The sequence below is a fragment of the Thunnus maccoyii genome, chromosome 3 (assembly GCF_910596095.1).
Source record: "Thunnus maccoyii chromosome 3, fThuMac1.1, whole genome shotgun sequence".
Classification (NCBI taxonomy): Eukaryota; Metazoa; Chordata; class Actinopteri; order Scombriformes; family Scombridae; genus Thunnus; species Thunnus maccoyii.
The window spans coordinates 15122196-15142218 of NC_056535.1; the positions used below are offsets into that span (position 1 = coordinate 15122196).

A 20023-nucleotide genomic window follows, 5' to 3' on the forward strand; every position below is an offset into this window, starting at 1 on the left:
AGGTGAGTGGCTAGTCACGGCCCAGCAGCACATTTTTGGCCCAGGGCCCTGGAACAGGTTAATTAAGCCATGAAGATACCCAACAGTTAAAAGGTGAAGCGACAGAGATAAAAAAAAAAATACACCAGGAAACTGACTCAGATACTTCAATGCAATGGGGTCAGTACATGTCAGTGAAGAAAATAAAGGAAACACTGAATTGGGTGAGTAAGATTTATAGATTTAAGATGTTATGTATAGTTATAAGTGGTGTCTGGTGGGGAAAAAACAATCCTTCAACTTTGCAGGGAAGAGGTGGCACTTACTCATGAATAATTAATTAAGGTGTCATAATCATCCAGATACCAATTAAGCATGAGGCTGATACTTTGGGACACTTTAATATGATTTAGAGGTGTTTATATCCATCATATCTGTTGTAAAGTATTGATAGTCATTGTTTTGAGCAGCTCATCAAATATTTGTGACTCATCATTCTAGAATGGAATGGAATGTTTATGACATCAAAGGGCTGGAATCTTGAAGAGATCAAGGGACAGTTCAGGAGAGCAGTCAGCACAGAAACACAGGATCAGACTAGACCATCAGGATGACCCCAACCAACATTCATCTTCTACACTCAGCTGGTCGAGACATTTCCTGTGTGTTTACAGGACAAAAAGGAAAGAAAAACAGGTAAGGACTCCTGAGGGATGTTTTAAAGTAGCACTGAGCAATAGTGTTTGGAATATTCAGTTTACTGTCCAATATTTCTGACACTATGTCTCTTTTTCACTTAAAGGAGATTTGAGGATGAAAGACCTAGCTTGCTGATAGATTTATGTGCGATGCAAGCAGGATTTATTTTGGTTTGAATTTTGGAGAACACTGAAGACGTGACACTTTTATGGAGTATTTATCAATATTTTTTATGCTTAGTTTTTTCACTTGAGGACATCTGAGGATAGAAGTCTGAGCTTGTTTTTGGATGTATGTACTATGGGACCTGGATTTTTTGGAGATATTTCTTTGGACAAGACAACATAAGAAAAATAGGGAAGTGAGTGGTAAAGACTCACTAATGAGAGTGATGTGCTGGTAACCTCTCCTCTCTAGTCATTCACGAGGGACATTTTGAAGGAGTACTGTGGAAGAGAACTTGGAATATTTTCAACGCTCATGACTTGACACCATTATGGAGTATTGTTCACTCTTTGAGTGTAGGAAATATTACATTACAAGGGTGATTTGTTGGTAACCTTTCCTCTCTAGTTTAAGTCAACATATTACAGTCAGAAGCAAAAGCTACACTTGTTAAATTTCTTATTACTGATACAGATTTTCTTTGGCATTTAACCTACTTGGCACCTGCCCTCTTGTGCAATCTTTAAACCAAGGTTCTTCCCTCTTTTTTCCCGTTAGAGGGTTTTTGGGAAGTTTTTCCTTTCCCACTAGAGGGAGGTGTCTGAATCAGAGGGGTTTGGCATTGGTAACCTCTTCCCTCTAGTTCAGGTCCAACCTTTGGACAAGACAAGTGTTTATTTGAAAAGAAAAATAGGGAAGTGAGTGGTAAAGACTCACTAATGAGAGTGATGTGCTGGTAACCTCTCCTCTCTAGTCATTCACGAGGGACATTTTAAAGGAGTACTGTGGAAGAGAACTTGGAATATTTTCAATATTGAAGACGTGACACTTTTATGGAGTATTTATCAATATTTTTTATGCTTAGTTTTTTCACTTGAGGACATCTGAGGATAGAAGTCTGAGCTTGTTTTTGGATGTATGTACTATGGGACCTGGATTTTTTGGAGATATTTCTTTGGACAAGACAACATAAGAAAAATAGGGAAGTGAGTGGTAAAGACTCACTAATGAGAGTGATGTGCTGGTAACCTCTCCTCTCTAGTCATTCACGAGGGACATTTTGAAGGAGTACTGTGGAAGAGAACTTGGAATATTTTCAATATTGAAGACATGACACTTTTATGGAGTATTTATCAATATTTTTTATGCTTAGTTTTTTCACTTGAGGACATCTGAGGATAGAAGTCTGAGCTTGTTTTTGGATGTATGTACTATGGGACCTGGATTTTTTGGAGATATTTCTTTGGACAAGACAACATAAGAAAAATAGGGAAGTGAGTGGTAAAGACTCACTAATGAGAGTGATGTGCTGGTAACCTCTCCTCTCTAGTCATTCACGAGGGACATTTTAAAGGAGTACTGTGGAAGAGAACTTGGAATATTTTCAATATTGAAGACGTGACACTTTTATGGAGTATTTATCAATATTTTTTATGCTTAGTTTTTTCACTTGAGGACATCTGAGGATAGAAGTCTGAGCTTGTTTTTGGATGTATGTACTATGGGACCTGGATTTTTTGGAGATATTTCTTTGGACAAGACAACATAAGAAAAATAGGGAAGTGAGTGGTAAAGACTCACTAATGAGAGTGATGTGCTGGTAACCTCTCCTCTCTAGTCATTCACGAGGGACATTTTGAAGGAGTACTGTGGAAGAGAACTTGGAATATTTTCAACGCTCACGACTTGACACCATTATGGAGTATTATTCACTCTTTGAGTGTAGGAAATATTACATTACAAGGGTGATTTGTTGGTAACCTTTCCTCTCTAGTTTAAGTCAACACATTAGTCAGAAGCAAAAGCTACACTTGTTAAATTTCTTATTACTGATACAGATTTTCTTTGGCATTTAACCTACTTGGCACCTGCCCTCTTGTGCAATCTTTAAACCAAGGTTCTTCCCTCTTTTTTCCCGTTAGAGGGTTTTTGGGAAGTTTTTCCTTTCCCACTGGAGGGAGGTGTCTGAATCAGAGGGGTTTGGCATTGGTAACCTCTTCCCTCTAGTTCAGGTCCAACCTTTGGACAAGACAAGTGTTTATTTGAAAAGAAAAATAGGGAAGTGAGTGGTAAAGACTCACTAATGAGAGTGATGTGCTGGTAACCTCTCCTCTCTAGTCATTCACGAGGGACATTTTAAAGGAGTACTGTGGAAGAGAACTTGGAATATTTTCAACATTGAAGACGTGACACTTTTATGGAGTATTTATCAATATTTTTTATGCTTAGTTTTTTCACCTGAGGACATCTGAGGATAGAAGTCTGAGCTTGTTTTTGGATGTATGTACTATGGGACCTGGATTTTTTGGAGATATTTCTTTGGACAAGACAACATAAGAAAAATAGGGAAGTGAGTGGTAAAGACTCACTAATGAGAGTGATGTGCTGGTAACCTCTCCTCTCTAGTCATTCACGAGGGACATTTTGAAGGAGTACTGTGGAAGAGAATTTGGAATATTTTCAACATTGAAGACATGACACTTTTATGGAGTATTTATCAATATTTTTTATGCTTAGTTTTTTCACTTGAGGACATCTGAGGATAGAAGTCTGAGCTTGTTTTTGGATGTATGTACTATGGGACCTGGATTTTTTGGAGATATTTCTTTGGACAAGACAACATAAGAAAAATAGGGAAGTGAGTGGTAAAGACTCACTAATGAGAGTGATGTGCTGGTAACCTCTCCTCTCTAGTCATTCACGAGGGACATTTTAAAGGAGTACTGTGGAAGAGAACTTGGAATATTTTCAATATTGAAGACGTGACACTTTTATGGAGTATTTATCAATATTTTTTATGCTTAGTTTTTTCACTTGAGGACATCTGAGGATAGAAGTCTGAGCTTGTTTTTGGATGTATGTACTATGGGACCTGGATTTTTTGGAGATATTTCTTTGGACAAGACAACATAAGAAAAATAGGGAAGTGAGTGGTAAAGACTCACTAATGAGAGTGATGTGCTGGTAACCTCTCCTCTCTAGTCATTCACGAGGGACATTTTGAAGGAGTACTGTGGAAGAGAACTTGGAATATTTTCAACGCTCATGACTTGACACCATTATGGAGTATTATTCACTCTTTGAGTGTAGGAAATATTACATTACAAGGGTGATTTGTTGGTAACCTTTCCTCTCTAGTTTAAGTCAACACATTAGTCAGAAGCAAAAGCTACACTTGTTAAATTTCTTATTACTGATACAGATTTTCTTTGGCATTTAATCCACTTGGCACCTGCCCTCTTGTGCGATCTTTAAACCAAGGTTCTTCCCTCTTTTTTCCCGCTAGAGGGTTTTTGGGAAGTTTTTCCTTTCCCACTGGAGGGAGGTGTCTGAATCCGAGGGGTTTGGCATTGATATTGCTTTTTTTCTTTGCAGTGGGCACCTTTAATTGTATATAACCCTTACAACACAGACCATTGTTTGTGTTGTGAGATAGTGTCCAAGCGCTAAAATTGACATGATTCTAAAAGCTTTGAATAAATATAAATGTATCAATGAATAATTATACTGCATCATTCAGTCATCATTACATCTATTTTGTTTATTCTCTTTACCAACGTGTCTTCCTATATCTCACTTATCATCTCCTGCATTATTGTTTACAGTTTCAGAGTTTCCACGCTTTCTGTATATCTTTGTTTAATTCAAAGATTCCTCTCCTTTTCTTGAAGACATAACAAATAACCAACACCAGAAAATTAAACCCAACAGCACAGAAGTAACAAAAGGCCTCAATAGTCAGTCATCATTTAGTAAGGAGGGGCCTTATTCCCTCTACATACTGTATTTTTCTAACTAAATTTAAAAAAGGAGTGTCAGGCCAGAAATTTGTCTTGCCTCACAAACCTATCAAAGAAAATGATCCAATAATCAATATACCCAGAAATAGTTTGTGATTATGGATAATGTCACTGAGCACTGGCACTGGATATATGGGATAGCCAGTAGAAACTTTGATTTTTGCTCTGCTCCTCACTGATTGAGTTTGATGATCAGTGGTCTGTCTCAGTATTCAAACCAGATGGATCCTATCAACAAACAGCAGAGGGGCTGGTTTCACTTTGTTTCTTTCCTTGAAGAAAACAAGAGGGTCAATATGACAAATTTTTCATAGCTTACATATTTCTCCCCCCCCCCCCCCCCCCTAAATTTGGATTCTTTATGATGGTCCCCAGCAAAATGAGGAGTAGTTAATTTTTAATATTTTTCCCTTCATTTGAAGTTAGATTGACTTTTAGTAGACATATCCTATCATGAATGAACTGGAATTTTTCACCTGTTAGTGGGGCTAGATGAAAGGTCAGTCAGTAATGTCTGCACCACATTTCATGGTAACCTACATGCAGACATGCCAACACTACCAGGTCTTGTATTTTAAAAGTTTGTTATATTATCCATTGTGTCAAGCTTCATCTGAAAGTAACTAAAGCTGTCAAATAAATGTAGTGAAGTAGAAAGTACAAAATTTCCCTCTAAGATGGAGTGGAATGGAAGTATAAAGTAGCAGTAGTAGTATAAGGTATAATACAGTAGTATAAAATGGAAATACTCAAGTAAAGTACAAGTACCTCAAAATTGCACTTAAGTACTGTATTTGAGTAAATTTATGTTACTTTCCACCACTGTTACTCAACATCCCTGTTAACACAACTGTAAGCAGACAATAGCTGATAGAAGCAACTTCCAGAGGTACCCACTCATTTTCAGTTTCAGTGTAAATTTCCGCTTCAACATGTAGGTTGAGAAACCACCGAGGCTTAAATAAGCTGTTGTTATTTCTGTTCAAAATCAAACATGAAATGCTTTTGGCTCAACACATTGTTAAAGATTAAACCAGTGTTTTCCAACCTTTTTGGCTTTTGACATCTTACAAAAAGCAGTGTGTTGTCGGGGTCACATTTCAGATGTCTATGAGTTGTTCACAGCTCCACCAAATAGTGATTTTGCCCTCTAAACTTCTCACATGGTTTCATTTCAACAAATGTTCAAATGATCCAATATTTCACAAAAAAAATCAAAGATTAGAGAAAAAGTCCAAAAACTGAAAACAGATTTGTGTATCAGAACTTTGTTTTTTCTTCTTTCCTCACTCATTAATCATCTCACAAACCCTCAGATTTATCTGGTGACCCTTTTGAAGGGCCTAGCCCCTAGGTTGGGAACCACAGGACTAAACTAGCTAACTGTATATAAAGTAGTTCAAACTAGCTCCACCTCCAACAGCTACAACAGTAACATGCTGCTTAAACACTGATGCTTCAGTATTAATAATCTAATGATGTCATATATAATAATATATCAGTCAGAGGGACCAAACCACTACTTTTACTGCAATACTTTAACTATATCAAGCTCATAATACTTATGTCCTTTTACATAAGAAGGATTTTTCATGCAGGACTTTTACTTGCAATGGAGTATTTTTACATTGCTGTATTGGTCTTTTTACTTAAGTAAAGGATCTGAGTACTTCTTCCACCACTGTTGAGTCCACCATGTGTGTAAGTCACTGATCACAGGTACTACCATCCACATTACACTCCACTAACTACAGTTCCTTGCTGTAATAACACCAGTGTTGCTTTGGAGGGCAGCAGCCGCTTTTAATGTAACCAGAAGAAAAACGCAGAGGAAGAAAGCACTTCCTATGGTGGAACAATATTGTGTTTATGAAAATCTAAACCATAAAAAGTCGTTTGTATAGTCGGTTGTCAGTGTCGAAACTTGACAGAAGAAGTTGGCAAAACGTGACCTTAATGCTCCGGTTTTATCAGCCATTTAATACGCGTTTAACCACAAATGTTAGCTGACAATTCCTCTGCGGGTCAGCTCGCCTGTGGGGATGGCGAGGAGGAGAAGGAGCTGCCTTTGTATGAGTCAAAGGAGCAGAGTTTTAAAGCGGTACCAGAGGGCAACATGACCATCTCCTCCAGGTTCCTGCAGGCTGAACTGGAGCTGAACACCCACCTCCGCCAGCTCAGCTTCAGCGAGCCTGTCCGGTACATCTACAACCCGCTGGAGTACGCCTGGGACACCCACCGCTGCTACGTGGAGACGTACTGTCGGGCCGGACAAAGCATCCTGTTTTTAGGGATGAATCCTGGACCTTTCGGCATGGCACAGACAGGGGTAAGGATTTACCAATATGTACATCTTTTTAAATAAACTTGGGACAGAGTAGTAACGCTTTGATGATGCATTCACTGCCTGCTCATTGGCTATGGATGTGGAATCTCACCCAAACAACAAAGCCCAGTTTAACTGAGACAGTTTGTAGGATTTAGTGGCATCTAGCGGTGAGGTACCAGATTGCAACCAACTGAATACCTCCCATTCTGCGAAGCCTTACCCCTACTCTGCCTCTGGTTGGCCCTGACCCTGATATTTTTACCCTAATCCAAGTGGGTAGCTCCCCGTCTGAAAAGTGAAGCCAATGCAGAAGTGCCTTAAGCCTGCATTCTATCTAATGGCCAGCAGGGGGCGACTCCATTGGTTGCAAAAAGAAGTCTGATTGTATGGAAGTCTATGAGAAAATTACCCTACTTCTTGCTTGATTTATTATCTCAATAAACTGTTTCCTAATGATGGTCTCAAGCACTACTTTCAAGTCCTCTTCAATACAGCATGATGTTCATTTTGTAAATTATGTTCCAATTTAGAGTAAAATAGACATTAAAGCAGGGTATGCTTTACGGCGTAGCTACCTTGTGATTGACAAGTAGTTATCACGGCGATAATGTTGGTTACGTATGTTACGTGTCGTAATCCCAGATTAGAATAGTAGTATAGGCGTAGCTGTCGCTATTTTAGTGTGTTTTCAGTTCATGAAAATTAATTGTAACCTTTTGGTCGCCTAAAAAAGACTTGTTCAACTTTCAGTTGTACTAAGAGACCCTTTAAGGTGTCAGCTGTTCAGTTTTTCCAGTAAGTACATTTTGTTTTTAGCCTGTTTTTGCTAGCCAAAATTAGCATTACATCACAGTTAACCATAGACTTAAAATGCACCATAATAATAAAGCTAGCAGCTAGCGTTAGGGTCAGCTCCACCCTCTCTGGCAAGGGTCAAAAGGCTGAACTCGAGACTTGAAAACGGGAGTCCACAAACCAAAGAGTGACGTGATGGTGGCTACGTCCATTATTTTTTTTACAGTCTCTGCCATAACCCTAACCATCTCACTCCTCAAGCCTAAACCTAACCAAATCTAACCAACAAAGGCAATGAGTGCAAGACCAATCAGAGACAGAGTGGGGCAGGTCTTCACGGAATGGGGGTGGGAAGAAAAAATAAGGCCTCACCCTCCCCTTCCAAGTGTCTAGATGAACCTATGGTGGTAAATGATCTCCTCCTCTTTGCACAGGTGCCCTTTGGTGAAGTGAAGTCAGTTGTCGATTGGCTGAAGATCACAGGGGAGGTCGGTCATCCTCAAGACGAGCATCCGAAGCGACGGATCACAGGGCTCGCCTGCCCTCAGAGTGAAGTGAGTGGCGCACGTTTCTGGGGCTTCTTCAGAAAGTTGTGTGGTGAACCTGCACTGTTCTTCCGCCACTGCTTCGTGCACAACCTTTGCCCACTCATTTTCATGAGTACCAGTGGGAAGAATTTAACCCCCCCAGAGCTGCCTGCTGGTGAGCGGGATCATCTCCTGAAGCTGTGTGACATTGCGCTGTGCCAGGTGGTGGAGGCTCTGGGCGTCTCCATGGTGATTGGTGTTGGACGGGTGGCAGAGCAGCGGGCACGGCGAGCTCTGACTGCTGCAGGTATTAACGTGCGAGTTGAGGGCATCATGCATCCGTCCCCCAGGAACCCACAAGCCAATAAGGGCTGGGAGGCAATAGCCAAAGCCAAGCTGGCAGAACTCGGTGTCCTATCACTGCTGAACAACACATCAGCTAATCAGCCTCCTTAGCCTTATCAATAGTAGTGTGGATTGCCATCCCTCAATGGACAATGGATCAGCATGCAAGGAGTTCCAACAAGAGACTCGGTATATGCAGAATGTTCTAATGAGTTTTTAATACACTAATGCCTTCCACCTCTGTCATCGCTCATGCTGTAAACACATCTGTTCATCAACTTCAATGTTTTCTTCTACTGTAAAGATCTGTTTGTTTTTAGATTTCTTTGCTTTATAGGACAGTGGACAGAGCATTGCACTAGGATTTGGGACCTTCAGAAATACTTCTACACTAATGTAAACATAATAAATGCTGGATATATGTATACATTTATACCCAAAGTATAAGCTCAGGCTGTTTGTGAATATTCAGTGTTTACGCATTTTTAATTGGTATTGATAGACTGTATTTTGGAAAAGAAATTTCATGTAATTGGTCTTGTATAGAGAAGAGCTCTATAGAAACACCTTCTAAACATAACAATGAAAAAGGAATTTCATAATACAGTGATGTTGTTGCACATATTATACATAATTGACCTTCAAAATGTATTAGCTTACATAGTCTAACAATCACGGACAGAACTAGTCTGTGATATTCCTCTGAAGAAGAATACACAACTTACTTTCTGTAAGCTTTGACTGGTTACATTACAAAGTTCAGAAATCCTGTCATGACAATGAAGCTTTTGTAAAAATAGAGTTGTAAGCACTGTTCATGTTGGACCACTGTACAAGATGATTCATTTGTATTCTTTTTTAAATGTCTTTTTTTTAATCACATTTTTTTTTTTACAATATTGTGTATTATTGTGCTGAGCACTTGAAATCAAGAGCTTGGTGTTTAAATAAAGACAGAATATTGAAATATGTTTGTTTTTTTTTAAATTTTCATCCAGTGGTGCTCCATAGATGAAGGCCTACAGACAACTAATGCTAATTTTTAGCATGTTAGTGAAACATGCCAATAAGCCAAAAGCAGTTAATGTTTAATTTTTAACAGAAATAACAACTGGTGATTTAAGCCTCAGTTGTTTCTTAATCTACATGTTGGAGATTAAATTTGACACCGAAAATTGCTTCTAGTCCACCACTTGCCATCAGAGCAACCTGCTGACCTGCATTCATCTACACCACCGGTTTAATACACTGATAATAGTTTAGCAGTAAATGTTTAGTTGTCAAATTGTCTGCCATGAAAATGTTTAGGGATCTGTTTTTGTGATTTTGGGTGTACTTTTGTGGATGTGAATCTCTAAACACAAAAACCTTCACTCACTTTTTGAATGTTGGTTTGTAACTGCACTGCCACCAGGTGTTCAGAAGAGGGACCACATGTCTTACACAATCACATATTTTATGAGAAAAAGGCCCATAGAATATTATATATGTAGGCTGTATTCAGATGAATTAAACATGGCACTGGTTCATGGATTTTAGACAACATACGTCTGTCACTGCTTCAGTATTTTCAGAGCAGTTTGAAATAAATGCAGCATAAATGAATCTCACTTTCAAGTGAGGTCTTTGCACCTCATTGTGGATATCTGCTCTTGATTTGGGGATTCTGCTGATTTTGTATGTTTCAGTGATTTCAGAGCAGTGGGCTCCCTTAAGTTGTTGTTAGAGAGAAGGAGAAATGTTTAGCCTCGAGGAGAATTCCCCCCTAGACGTCACCCCCTCCTCTGCCAATACTGAGAATTGAAATGAGCAACAACCACCACCAGCAGATCCTGTGTCATCTGACGAGAGTTGAAGTCTGCAGCAGTGTTTTTATCTTGTGATGAGCTGTGCACTCATGAACTGCATCTCCCATGAGTCTGGGGGGGGGGGTCCACATGCTACAGGATATATTGTGAAACTCTTGCACCTAACAGGATTGCTCGTCACTGTCCACACATTGATGTACAGCTCTGTCCTTCATGAGGCAGCAGAAAAGGCATCACGTTAATTTCTCAGCAGAATCAGGTAGGATTCATACCAACAAACACACTACAGGTTGATTAATTCATTAAACCCGAGCATAAAGTGACTAACTGTTCTCATAACTACATGTTTACTTAATCATAACATATAGAACTGCACTTAAGAAAGATTTATCTCTTAACTTGTGAATAAGAAGTGTATTAACTGCCAGCATTTAAGATAAATTATTATTAAGCATACAATCTTGCCTTTTTATTTGTGCTGACTATGTACTTTATGAATGCAGTGATGTCGGGTTTGTGGTTTCTAGGAATGAAATATTAGAAATGGGAAAACATCATTAAAGATGTTATTGGAATATAAATCAGAGCTATTAGTTGGCTAAGGACTCATTTTACAATCAATAACTACTTCTAAAACCTGTGTTTCAATAAGACTTTGACATAAATTATGATGCAGATTGATAACTGATCATTTTTATTGTTGAAATAATGAAAAAAGACTAATCCTTACAATGTTCAGAATGACAAAGAATCCTCTGAATATGTCCAGTTTTTTACAAGTTACATGTTGTAACCTCAGTGCTCAGGAGGTATATGAGCTTGTTGTTTATAAACATATTGTGAGGCCATAGGCGACTGGTGTTATGACCACGCTGCATTCCTGAACTGACTGTGCTATCACCTTTCATCAGCTGTTCTCCTCCAGACTGAAACTGGATCACTGGATCCATGTATGTTTTCTTCCTAAACAGCACAGCTTGCTAATACCATGGATAAACAGTCCACGGTGGTGTTTCGAAATGTGGGGCAACTGTACTTCCCCCAAACCAGAGTGGAGTGCCACTACAGTTTGACCTCTGACCATCAGTGGAGCAGCACTGACTGGATAGGGATTTTTAAGGTAGAATCACCTGCTTTAGTGGCACAAAACCAAAGAAACCATTAGTTATTCTTGGTGTCCAAAGGCAGTGATTGGGCATTGGTGTATGCTTTGTGGCTTAAAAATGTGTGTTTGCTATCATGCCACAGGTGGGCTGGTCTTCACTGAAAGAGTATCACACTTACACATGGGCACTTGTTCCTGAAGGCTACACTGAAGGAACCAATGTCAACTGCTGTGCACTATTTCAGGGTAAGAATTTAGCCATACGTTTCACAGAAAATATGAAGGGTTTGTTTGTGGCATCTTGCTGTTACATAATTCGAGTACACTTCATGTAGGACTTGACCTTTTTCACCTTAAACACTGATTTAAAGGTGCAGTGTGTTGGATTTAGTGGCATGTAGCAGAACAGATTTGGCAGAAATGGAATATAATATTCATAAGTATGTTTTCATTAGTGTATAATCACCAGGAAATAAGAATCGTTGTGTTTTCATTACCTTAGAATGAGCCTTTTATATCTACATAGGGAGCGGGTCCTCTTTTATGGAGCCCGCCATGTTGCACCGCCATGTTTCTACAGTAGCCCAGAACAGACAAAACAAACACTGGCTCTAGAGAGGGCCTTTCATATTTTTCATGAGAGCACCACATTTCTCATGAGTGCCACTGCCCTGTGTCGTAAAGATCTTGATCTGGCTAGTGCGTGCATTTGTTTTGGAAGGGAGTGAAAGAAAGACACTACTTATTTTTAATACTATTTTTCTTTTTTAAACACAGCTGTTTGCAGGATGCATAGTGATGAGGTAATTTATCTATTTGTGGCTATGTAAAATTAATAATTGTAATATAACGATGGTGAAACCAAGTAAGTTAGTACCGATCATACACCTAGGTTACATGTAAGGCTGCATTCACACAAAATCCAGCAATGCGGCACCTTACTGCAGGCTTCAGAAGAATTAAGATATGCAAATTAACCTGTTAAACTAAACTTAATTACACAAGAAAATAAACTGGGGGGGGGGATCTCTGATTTAACAGTAGGGAATGCCCCCGATAACAAATATAAACAATCTTGCTGATATTGATTGACCCCTCACATATACACTGATTAAAACATATTTATGAATATTATATTCCATTTCTGCCAAGTCCGTTTGCTAGATGCCAATAAATTATGTGCACTGCAACTTTAAATTGCTGCTGTGAAATTTCTTGGAACAGTGGTTAAATAAATCAGAAACATCAGAGTTAAACTCACTGTATTTTCACATTAATTTCAAGTTCAATTGTGCAGGTCATTCAGGGCTAATTGAAAGTCTTTGTAATAATGTCTTATTCTCTTTTAATTAATTATACTTGGTAAAACATCACATTACAGATAAATAAATAAATGGCTAAAATATAATAGGAAATGTCTACTTCATGCAGCATTTTACCTGCCACGCCCCAGTGCTACGGAGTACCAGTTTGTGTATGTGGATAAGAAGGGAGAGGTTTGCGCCCGTAGTCGGCCCTTCACTTTTTGTGCCCCTAAGCCGCTGGAGGAGCTGGAGACTCTGAAAGAGGAGCAAGATGAGGAGGATGGAGAGGAAGAGCTGCTCCTGGTCATTCCAAGAGCTCAGCTGCTGCAGGTGAGAAGAGAAAATTCCAGCACTGCAGTGCTACATGAGCAACACTTCCCTTTATAGTAATACTGACAGTACCAACAGTACAAACATAGGAAATAAGCATTAAAGTTGTACCGAAAACAAATAATAAGCAGTATTATTTCTCCACGTTTGTGAACAGAGTCGACTGGAAGAATGCCAGAAAGAACAAGCAGAGTTACAGCAGGCTCTGGATGTGGCCAAAAAGGAGGCCGAGAAGGAGAAAGAGAAGAGCAAAAAAGCAAAGATGGAGTGGGAACGTGAGAGAGAAGTGATGCAGGAGGAGATTTCAGAGCTTAGAGAAAACGTGAAGCTCCAGTGTGAGATGTTGAAAAAGATAAAGGGAAAACATGAGGTAAGGACAGGCCTTCAGGCCTTCAGGCCTTCAGTAAGAGCTGAAATGTATTGCAAATAAGTTTCTGGTCAATGGAACAAACACATGAAAAACAATCTATAATATTTTGTCTCTTCTCTCCACAACATTTTAAGGATGTGAAATATAGTCAGGAAAATCTAAACTCTGAACTGAGTAAACTTTTGGATGAAAAAGCTGAGAGTCAGCAGCAAATCAAAGACCTGGAGGATGAAATCAAGGTCCTGACTGACAAGGAGAAAGAGGAAAATGTGGAAATGGAAAGGCAAGTGTTATAAACATATATTATGCTTCATCATTTGTCTTTGTATATTTATTGGGTGTAAAACTAATCTAATTTTCCACAGGCTGAAGGAAAGATTAAAGAAAATGTCCAAACAAATGAAACATGATGAGGAAAAGAGAAAGTCTCTGCAGGTGAGTGGTTTAATTCTTCTCTTGTGAAACTCAGGTTAGTCACAGAAGACAGGAGACAAACAACAATTGGAACCAGTCCAGATTTAGACAGTTAACCATCATCTTGTCAACAGTGGGAGTAAGAACAACTTAACTGCATTAATTAGGAGGCAGTTTCTTCTTTTTTAGGCCAGAATAGTGCCATCTAAAATAAACATTTCTATTTTTGTTTTCTCTCTGCAGATGGAGAATGAGGCTTCTCTGGCAGAGGTACACGGGCTGCAGGAGCGTCTGGAGGCCAGTGAGCATGTAGCTGAGTGCCTGCGCAGGGAGCTGAGGGAGCTGGGAACCCGTCAAGGTCATACCCACACCGAGCTGCACCAAGCCCGCCTGCAAGTCGCCCAGCTCACCCTGCAGCTGTCTGAGGAGAACCTGGTCCTCAGGGAGGAGCGCGCCAACTGGGCCCTGGAGAGAGAGGCTTATAGACATGCAGCAGAAGTGAGGATGAGAGACAGTGTGATTCATGACCTATGTGTCAATTTGACTTTGCTGTTAAACTTGTTTTTGTGTTTTTGATGCAGACTGAGAAAAAGAAATTACAAGACTTGAGCGGTGAGGTGCAGAGGAAGGAGCAGTGGCTCCGGGAGGAGAGGATGGAGAGGGAGAAACTAGAGGTGGAACTTGGGAGAGAGAGGGATTGCAATAAAGTGAGTAAATCAAAGAACATGGCAGTCACTATTATTTCGCGCACAAACACAGTCATCTCTAAATATAACCACTCGTGTGCCACTAATCTGCATCATCACTCGCTCAGATTACATTTTTGGAAACTGGAGAACCGTGCCAAAGTTCAGCTCAGCTCTTTTATTAGGCTGCTCACATACAGGCACAAATAGACTTTCCATGAACAGTGCAGTGAGTAAACATTTCCTCGCACCGTCATGTTATCTTCAGGGGGAGAGAGGACGAACCAGTTCAGATGTTTGGTGCTCAGATGGTCTAAGTATAAAACTGCTGCCCCCTGCAGGTGCTGCTGAGCGATGCTAAAAGAGAGCTGCAAGAGCTGAAGGCCAGTGTGAGGAAGTCTGAGAGGGAGAGAGAGGAGCAGCAGCTGGACAAACAGGCACGGATTCCGCACTAGACCACATCTGCATCTTATATTTCTTTATAATATATCCATATTAATGGATCTTTCAGTGAAGGGCTCTGACTCCACCTGAATATATCAACACATCATCAGTTTCCTCTTTTGCAATTTCCAATTATGTGTCATGGAAGCTGCATTCTGTGCTCTGACCCCTGTGAAATGTGTAAATGTAAAAAAAAAATTACATATTTTGTTCATCCTCATTTCCTCCATAATTTGATTTATTGTTTACTTGAGAAACACAAAAATGACCAAAACAAAGCCAAAAGACACACAAAAAGAAGAGTAATGAAAAATAACTAGAGTTGAAAATTAGGCATAAAGGGGTCCAATCACCCGATGCAACTCAGAACTGAAGGCGCACTGACTCGCTGTGACCTTGTATAATTGAAAAAAGTCATATGTTTCAGGATTCCACGTTTTTATTCACATTTTCAATTTGTGCATAAAAAACTTGAGTGGAAATGCAGAAAATTTGGGAAAATCTCGAAATATTTACACTTGGCTGAGGTGGAAAACGTGGCGTATCGATAAAAGCAAAATGCGACAAAGTGCAATAGAAACGTTTTCGCTCCACTGGAGTGATGAGGAGACTGTAACGCTCCTAAAATGAATACATGGAACAAACAGAAATGTCATATTTACATCGTGTTTTCTACGTTATTTTTCACCCATTTCCCCTGAAATGCTTTAATGGCCCTGACTGGAAAAATAGCGCCACCAGCTGTTTATCTTGATGAAGTAACTCCAAATATTTGCTGAATGGCAGCAGATGGAAACACGCATTAATTTGAATTTTCTTTTGCCGAAATGTGGTTGAAATTTATATTAAATTTGGATGAAAACTTCAGCTAATAACGATATCTTCTATAATAAAATAAATAAATAACTATACCATAAACTCAAAAAAGGCAGGGAGACAGGACAACACCAATGTTCAAATTGGAATTTACTCATATATACTTAATAAATTCAGCTTTTCTTCTCTTTCTCCTTTAAATCTTCAGATCTATGGGTTTGAAACTGGACATTCACAGAATATGCTGAAATACATCCGTCACTTAGAGCAGAAGTTTGGGGTTGGGCCAGAAACTAAATCAAATGGAGACGTTCCCACATCCATCTGTGAGTAATAAAGTCTCTGAGAACACAGCCCTGCTATTTCACTTCACTGTAATGAGGAGCGCACTAACAGAGTCTTCACTGATTCTAACAGCTCCTGACTCTTCCTCTGAGGTTAACAAGGATACTTCCTCGAGATCAGTCTGCTCGCCTCTGTTCCTGGAACCACCCAACGGAGCTGAGATCCCCGCTGAGACACACATCCAGAGCGAAGAAGACACATCAGCCTCTGACACACAGGTATGCCATCCAATTCACACATAAACGAAACAAGGATTAACACCACCTGCAGTCAGTGCTAAAACAGACCTGAGAGGGTAAACATTTGACTAGTTTCCCCTGTTCTGTAAGTGTTTGCTCCAGTTCTGATGTTGAACACCTGGGATTAAGGCAGAAACAGGCCATGAAAATGTGTTTTATTTAATTAAATTAGGTTTGAAAGTACAAACATGGAACCACTGATACATTTAATCAAATATATCACATATTTCTTGATGTTCGCCACAGTTTGAGATAAGGAATTCCTTAAACATTTATATATAGTTTTGTCCATCACAATATGTAACTTCCATGAATATCTGTGAGTATCTCTGTTAACTTGTTCACTTGATTATTTGACCATTACTTCTGTTTGAATATATCCTGAGTAAAAATACTGTATGATTAGGTTTATAAACCACAGATTACAGTTACAAATCAGCCCACTTTTCTGCTTCATGACCAACAATCTTGTTATAAGATGAAAAAAGTTTATACATAAATACATTCGCTCATATTAGATCAATTTAAAATGTTCTTATTTATGTGCAATCAAGCCTTGTTTTACAAATATGTAGCGGTAAAATGTTTAAAATGAATACAACTTTATTATTGTTAAGATATACATCTCATTTATCTATATATTTATTTGTATATTTAACAGGGTCTATGCAGATACATATTGATACATACAGATAAGCAATGTATGTGTAATGTATGTAGGGCGTCTGGCTGAAGCTAATGTGCAGCCCCTGGTGAGGCTTTTAAAACTATGTTTAAAGCTAATGAATAAATAATAGAATCATATTTGGGATAAAAACAGCAGGACAGATAAATGAGACTGTGTACATGTGCATATGAATGTGTCTTTGTATGTATGTATTCTATATGACTGTGTATACTGTACATTAACATACAGGTTTGATGTCATGTGTAAGTGTGTAACCATCGATTTAACTGATGAATCTTTTTCAGTGTTCAGTGTGTTCAGTATTCCCATCTTGTTGTTGTTGTTTAAGATGTTGTTTCACTCGAGTTCCTCACTGAAAAAGATGACTGACCAAAAGTTGTTCTGCACCCTAGAACTCTCCAGTTAACATTTGTTGCCCCTTTGGTCACGACTCCTTCGCTGTTATATTTTTTGATCAATTGACAGATTATATTTGGGGATACATAGAAATGTCACTGATTCTCACCTATTAAACGACAGAAAATACTTACATCCACTTCTGCCTCTGTCTGTTAAATCAGGATGAGAAGCGGCAGGACTGTGAACCCCGAGCTGGTGAAGGGAAGCAGCTGATCCTAGAAGAACTCGTCAACCCTGTCCTGAGGTGACATCTCCAGTCACACAACACACACCCTTTTCACTCCTCCAAGATTGGAATCATATTTCCTGTAATGTCATTTGGTGATTTAATTCACACTTGTTTTATGAAAGCTGTTGTTCCACTTACTGGACACTTTCTTTTCTCATGAGAATAGTCACAGCACTGGAGAGTAAAAATAACAGTGTTAATAACATTATAAGAGTGAAAATAGCAGCGATAATAAAATCATTTGATGTTTAAGAAGCAGTGGATCAGTGGGGGAGAGTATTTTCTGGTTCCTTCTGACAAACATTCAGTTCTGTTCTCCTCTGCAGTAAGCTGGCCGACTCCCCCATGTGGTAACAGGAAGAAGGATGGATGGAGGACAGACCGCTTTAACGTACTGTATGTGGGTCATTAGGAAACCTAGTGATGTTTGTAATTCTATTGATAATTCTGTTGTTGTTTTGAAGCTGTTTATGGATAAAATGCCCTTCACAAAGGTCATATTTGTGGTCACTCATGGATGCCTGTATTCAAAGAAAAACATGGCACAATTTTAAGTCTTAAGAGTTCAGACTGTTTCCTTTTTTGCGTACTTACTTTACTTACAAGGGCTGAGTTTTTCTTTTTCTTTTTAAAATGATTCATTTTGATTCTATGTGTAATTCCTAGATTTTGCAGCTTTTTAGTAGATTAAAATGAAGATATGATGCTAGTGATGTGAGAAAACTGTTAAATGATGCCGTGATTAAGTTGAGTTAATAACAATACATCGTGTTTTGGTGGCATATCAGCCCATAACCTTTGCATGTAAGTGTGAATCCTGAAACTGTGTCAAATGTGTGGGTGTGTGTTACAGATGAGTGTGAAATGTTCAGTTCAGGAGATTTCAGATTGGAAGAACATGAAAGATTATTTATGGTACTTTTGTTTATTGATCTTAGCCTCTGCAGGAGGGATGAAGCTCTTTAATAAAATATGATAAATACATGTTGGGCGCAGTCTGTATTTTGATGTGTGAAGTCTTACTTTAAAGGAATGCAGGCACATATTTATATTGTCTTACGGTACAGAAATACTGAAGTGTCGCTGTGTCGTGTTTGTTGAAGTGAAACAACTTCCTCTATGCACAGATATTAAGACCCAAGAACCAAGTATGAAATCTATCTTACAATAATCAAACACTGTATTGTCATGTTTATGTCTTTCAAACAGTAACTACTGGCCTTCATAGTCACAGTCATGAAATGTGGATGCTGTGTGGGACACTGCATTACTGTCTTTTTTTTAAACTACCAGTAGGGGGCATCAAAGTTTTTGAATTCTACACATAGTTGCTATAAAACCATGATTGGATACTCTTTATCAAATGTCTTCTGCTTGACAGACGGTGTTATATCAGACTAACCATCAAAAACATTGACATTACATGCAAAATGACAGTATTTCAACTCTGACTGGTGTGGTAGTTTCCATTCCAAGGTTGTACCTGTAAATATGTGCAAACTGATGGCAAAGAAGAAGACGACTGGACACTGAAAGGTCTGAGAACAAAAAGCGCCTTTATCAAAATACAAGAAAGACAACATCAAATATCAAATAAGCAAACCATTAAGCAACAAATAAGCAAAAAATAGTATTAACTTTTCATAAAAATGTAAAAACAACAACAGCTCAGCCCAGTCTTTGTGTTTCTGTGCGTGTGTGTTTGTTTCAGAGCTTTTTGGTACAAATCAAATTGAAAAAAAGAACTCATGAGGTGCCTGAATCTGAACATGGAGACAAGATATTTGCATGATAATGAGATTGTGTTATATCTTATAAAAAATAAGGCTCTACATCAATTCAAAACAAAACAAAACAGAGCTTAAAAGAGCTTTACAGATTTAAGATGGTTCCAGCTTCAAAAGTAATTTAAATCTCCTCCATCACACAACACAAGTGAATATATTTCAAATCAATCACACTAATGGATTTTTAAATTACCGTTGTTTTGTTTTTGCCCAAACATTTTATTTCTTTCTTTGTCCTGTTTTCACTCACATATCTATGTGCAGAGCTGAGACCTCTGTGGCCTCGTTCATGGCTTATTTATTGCACCACCTCAAATTCAAGAACAGAAACAAAATCAAGAAAACGATAAAAGAAACAGGAAAACTTTTTTCCTGAAATATCATGGTTATGTGATGTAGAAATATTTAAATACAAGACAA

The 20023-nt window shown here is 38.7% G+C and overlaps 2 protein-coding genes across 3 annotated transcripts; both read left to right on the forward strand.

Moving 5' to 3' along the window:
* The first annotated feature begins 6312 nt into the window (after positions 1–6312).
* On the forward strand, positions 6313–9565 carry smug1 (single-strand-selective monofunctional uracil-DNA glycosylase 1). The gene is made up of 2 exons (XM_042407600.1): positions 6313–6972; positions 8202–9565. Exons 1-2 carry the CDS (start codon positions 6643–6645, stop codon positions 8748–8750), a joined length of 879 nt encoding a protein of 292 aa, XP_042263534.1. The 5' UTR covers positions 6313–6642; the 3' UTR covers positions 8751–9565.
* A 989-nt stretch (positions 9566–10554) lies between these two features.
* On the forward strand, positions 10555–18800 carry LOC121894277 (calcium-binding and coiled-coil domain-containing protein 1-like). Of its 2 annotated transcripts, XM_042406774.1 has the most exons (14): positions 10557–10706; positions 11419–11567; positions 11696–11798; positions 12984–13186; positions 13344–13556; positions 13691–13839; positions 13922–13991; positions 14214–14468; positions 14552–14677; positions 14998–15093; positions 16125–16242; positions 16334–16479; positions 17749–17831; positions 18143–18800. In XM_042406774.1, exons 1-14 carry the CDS (start codon positions 10661–10663, stop codon positions 18168–18170), a joined length of 1785 nt encoding a protein of 594 aa, XP_042262708.1. In that variant the 5' UTR covers positions 10557–10660; the 3' UTR covers positions 18171–18800. The 2 variants fall into 2 exon arrangements, with proteins under 2 accessions (XP_042262709.1, XP_042262708.1); XM_042406775.1 differs by lacking the exon at positions 14998–15093 and having other exon boundaries at positions 10555–10706.
* Positions 18801–20023: the final 1223 nt, after the last annotated feature.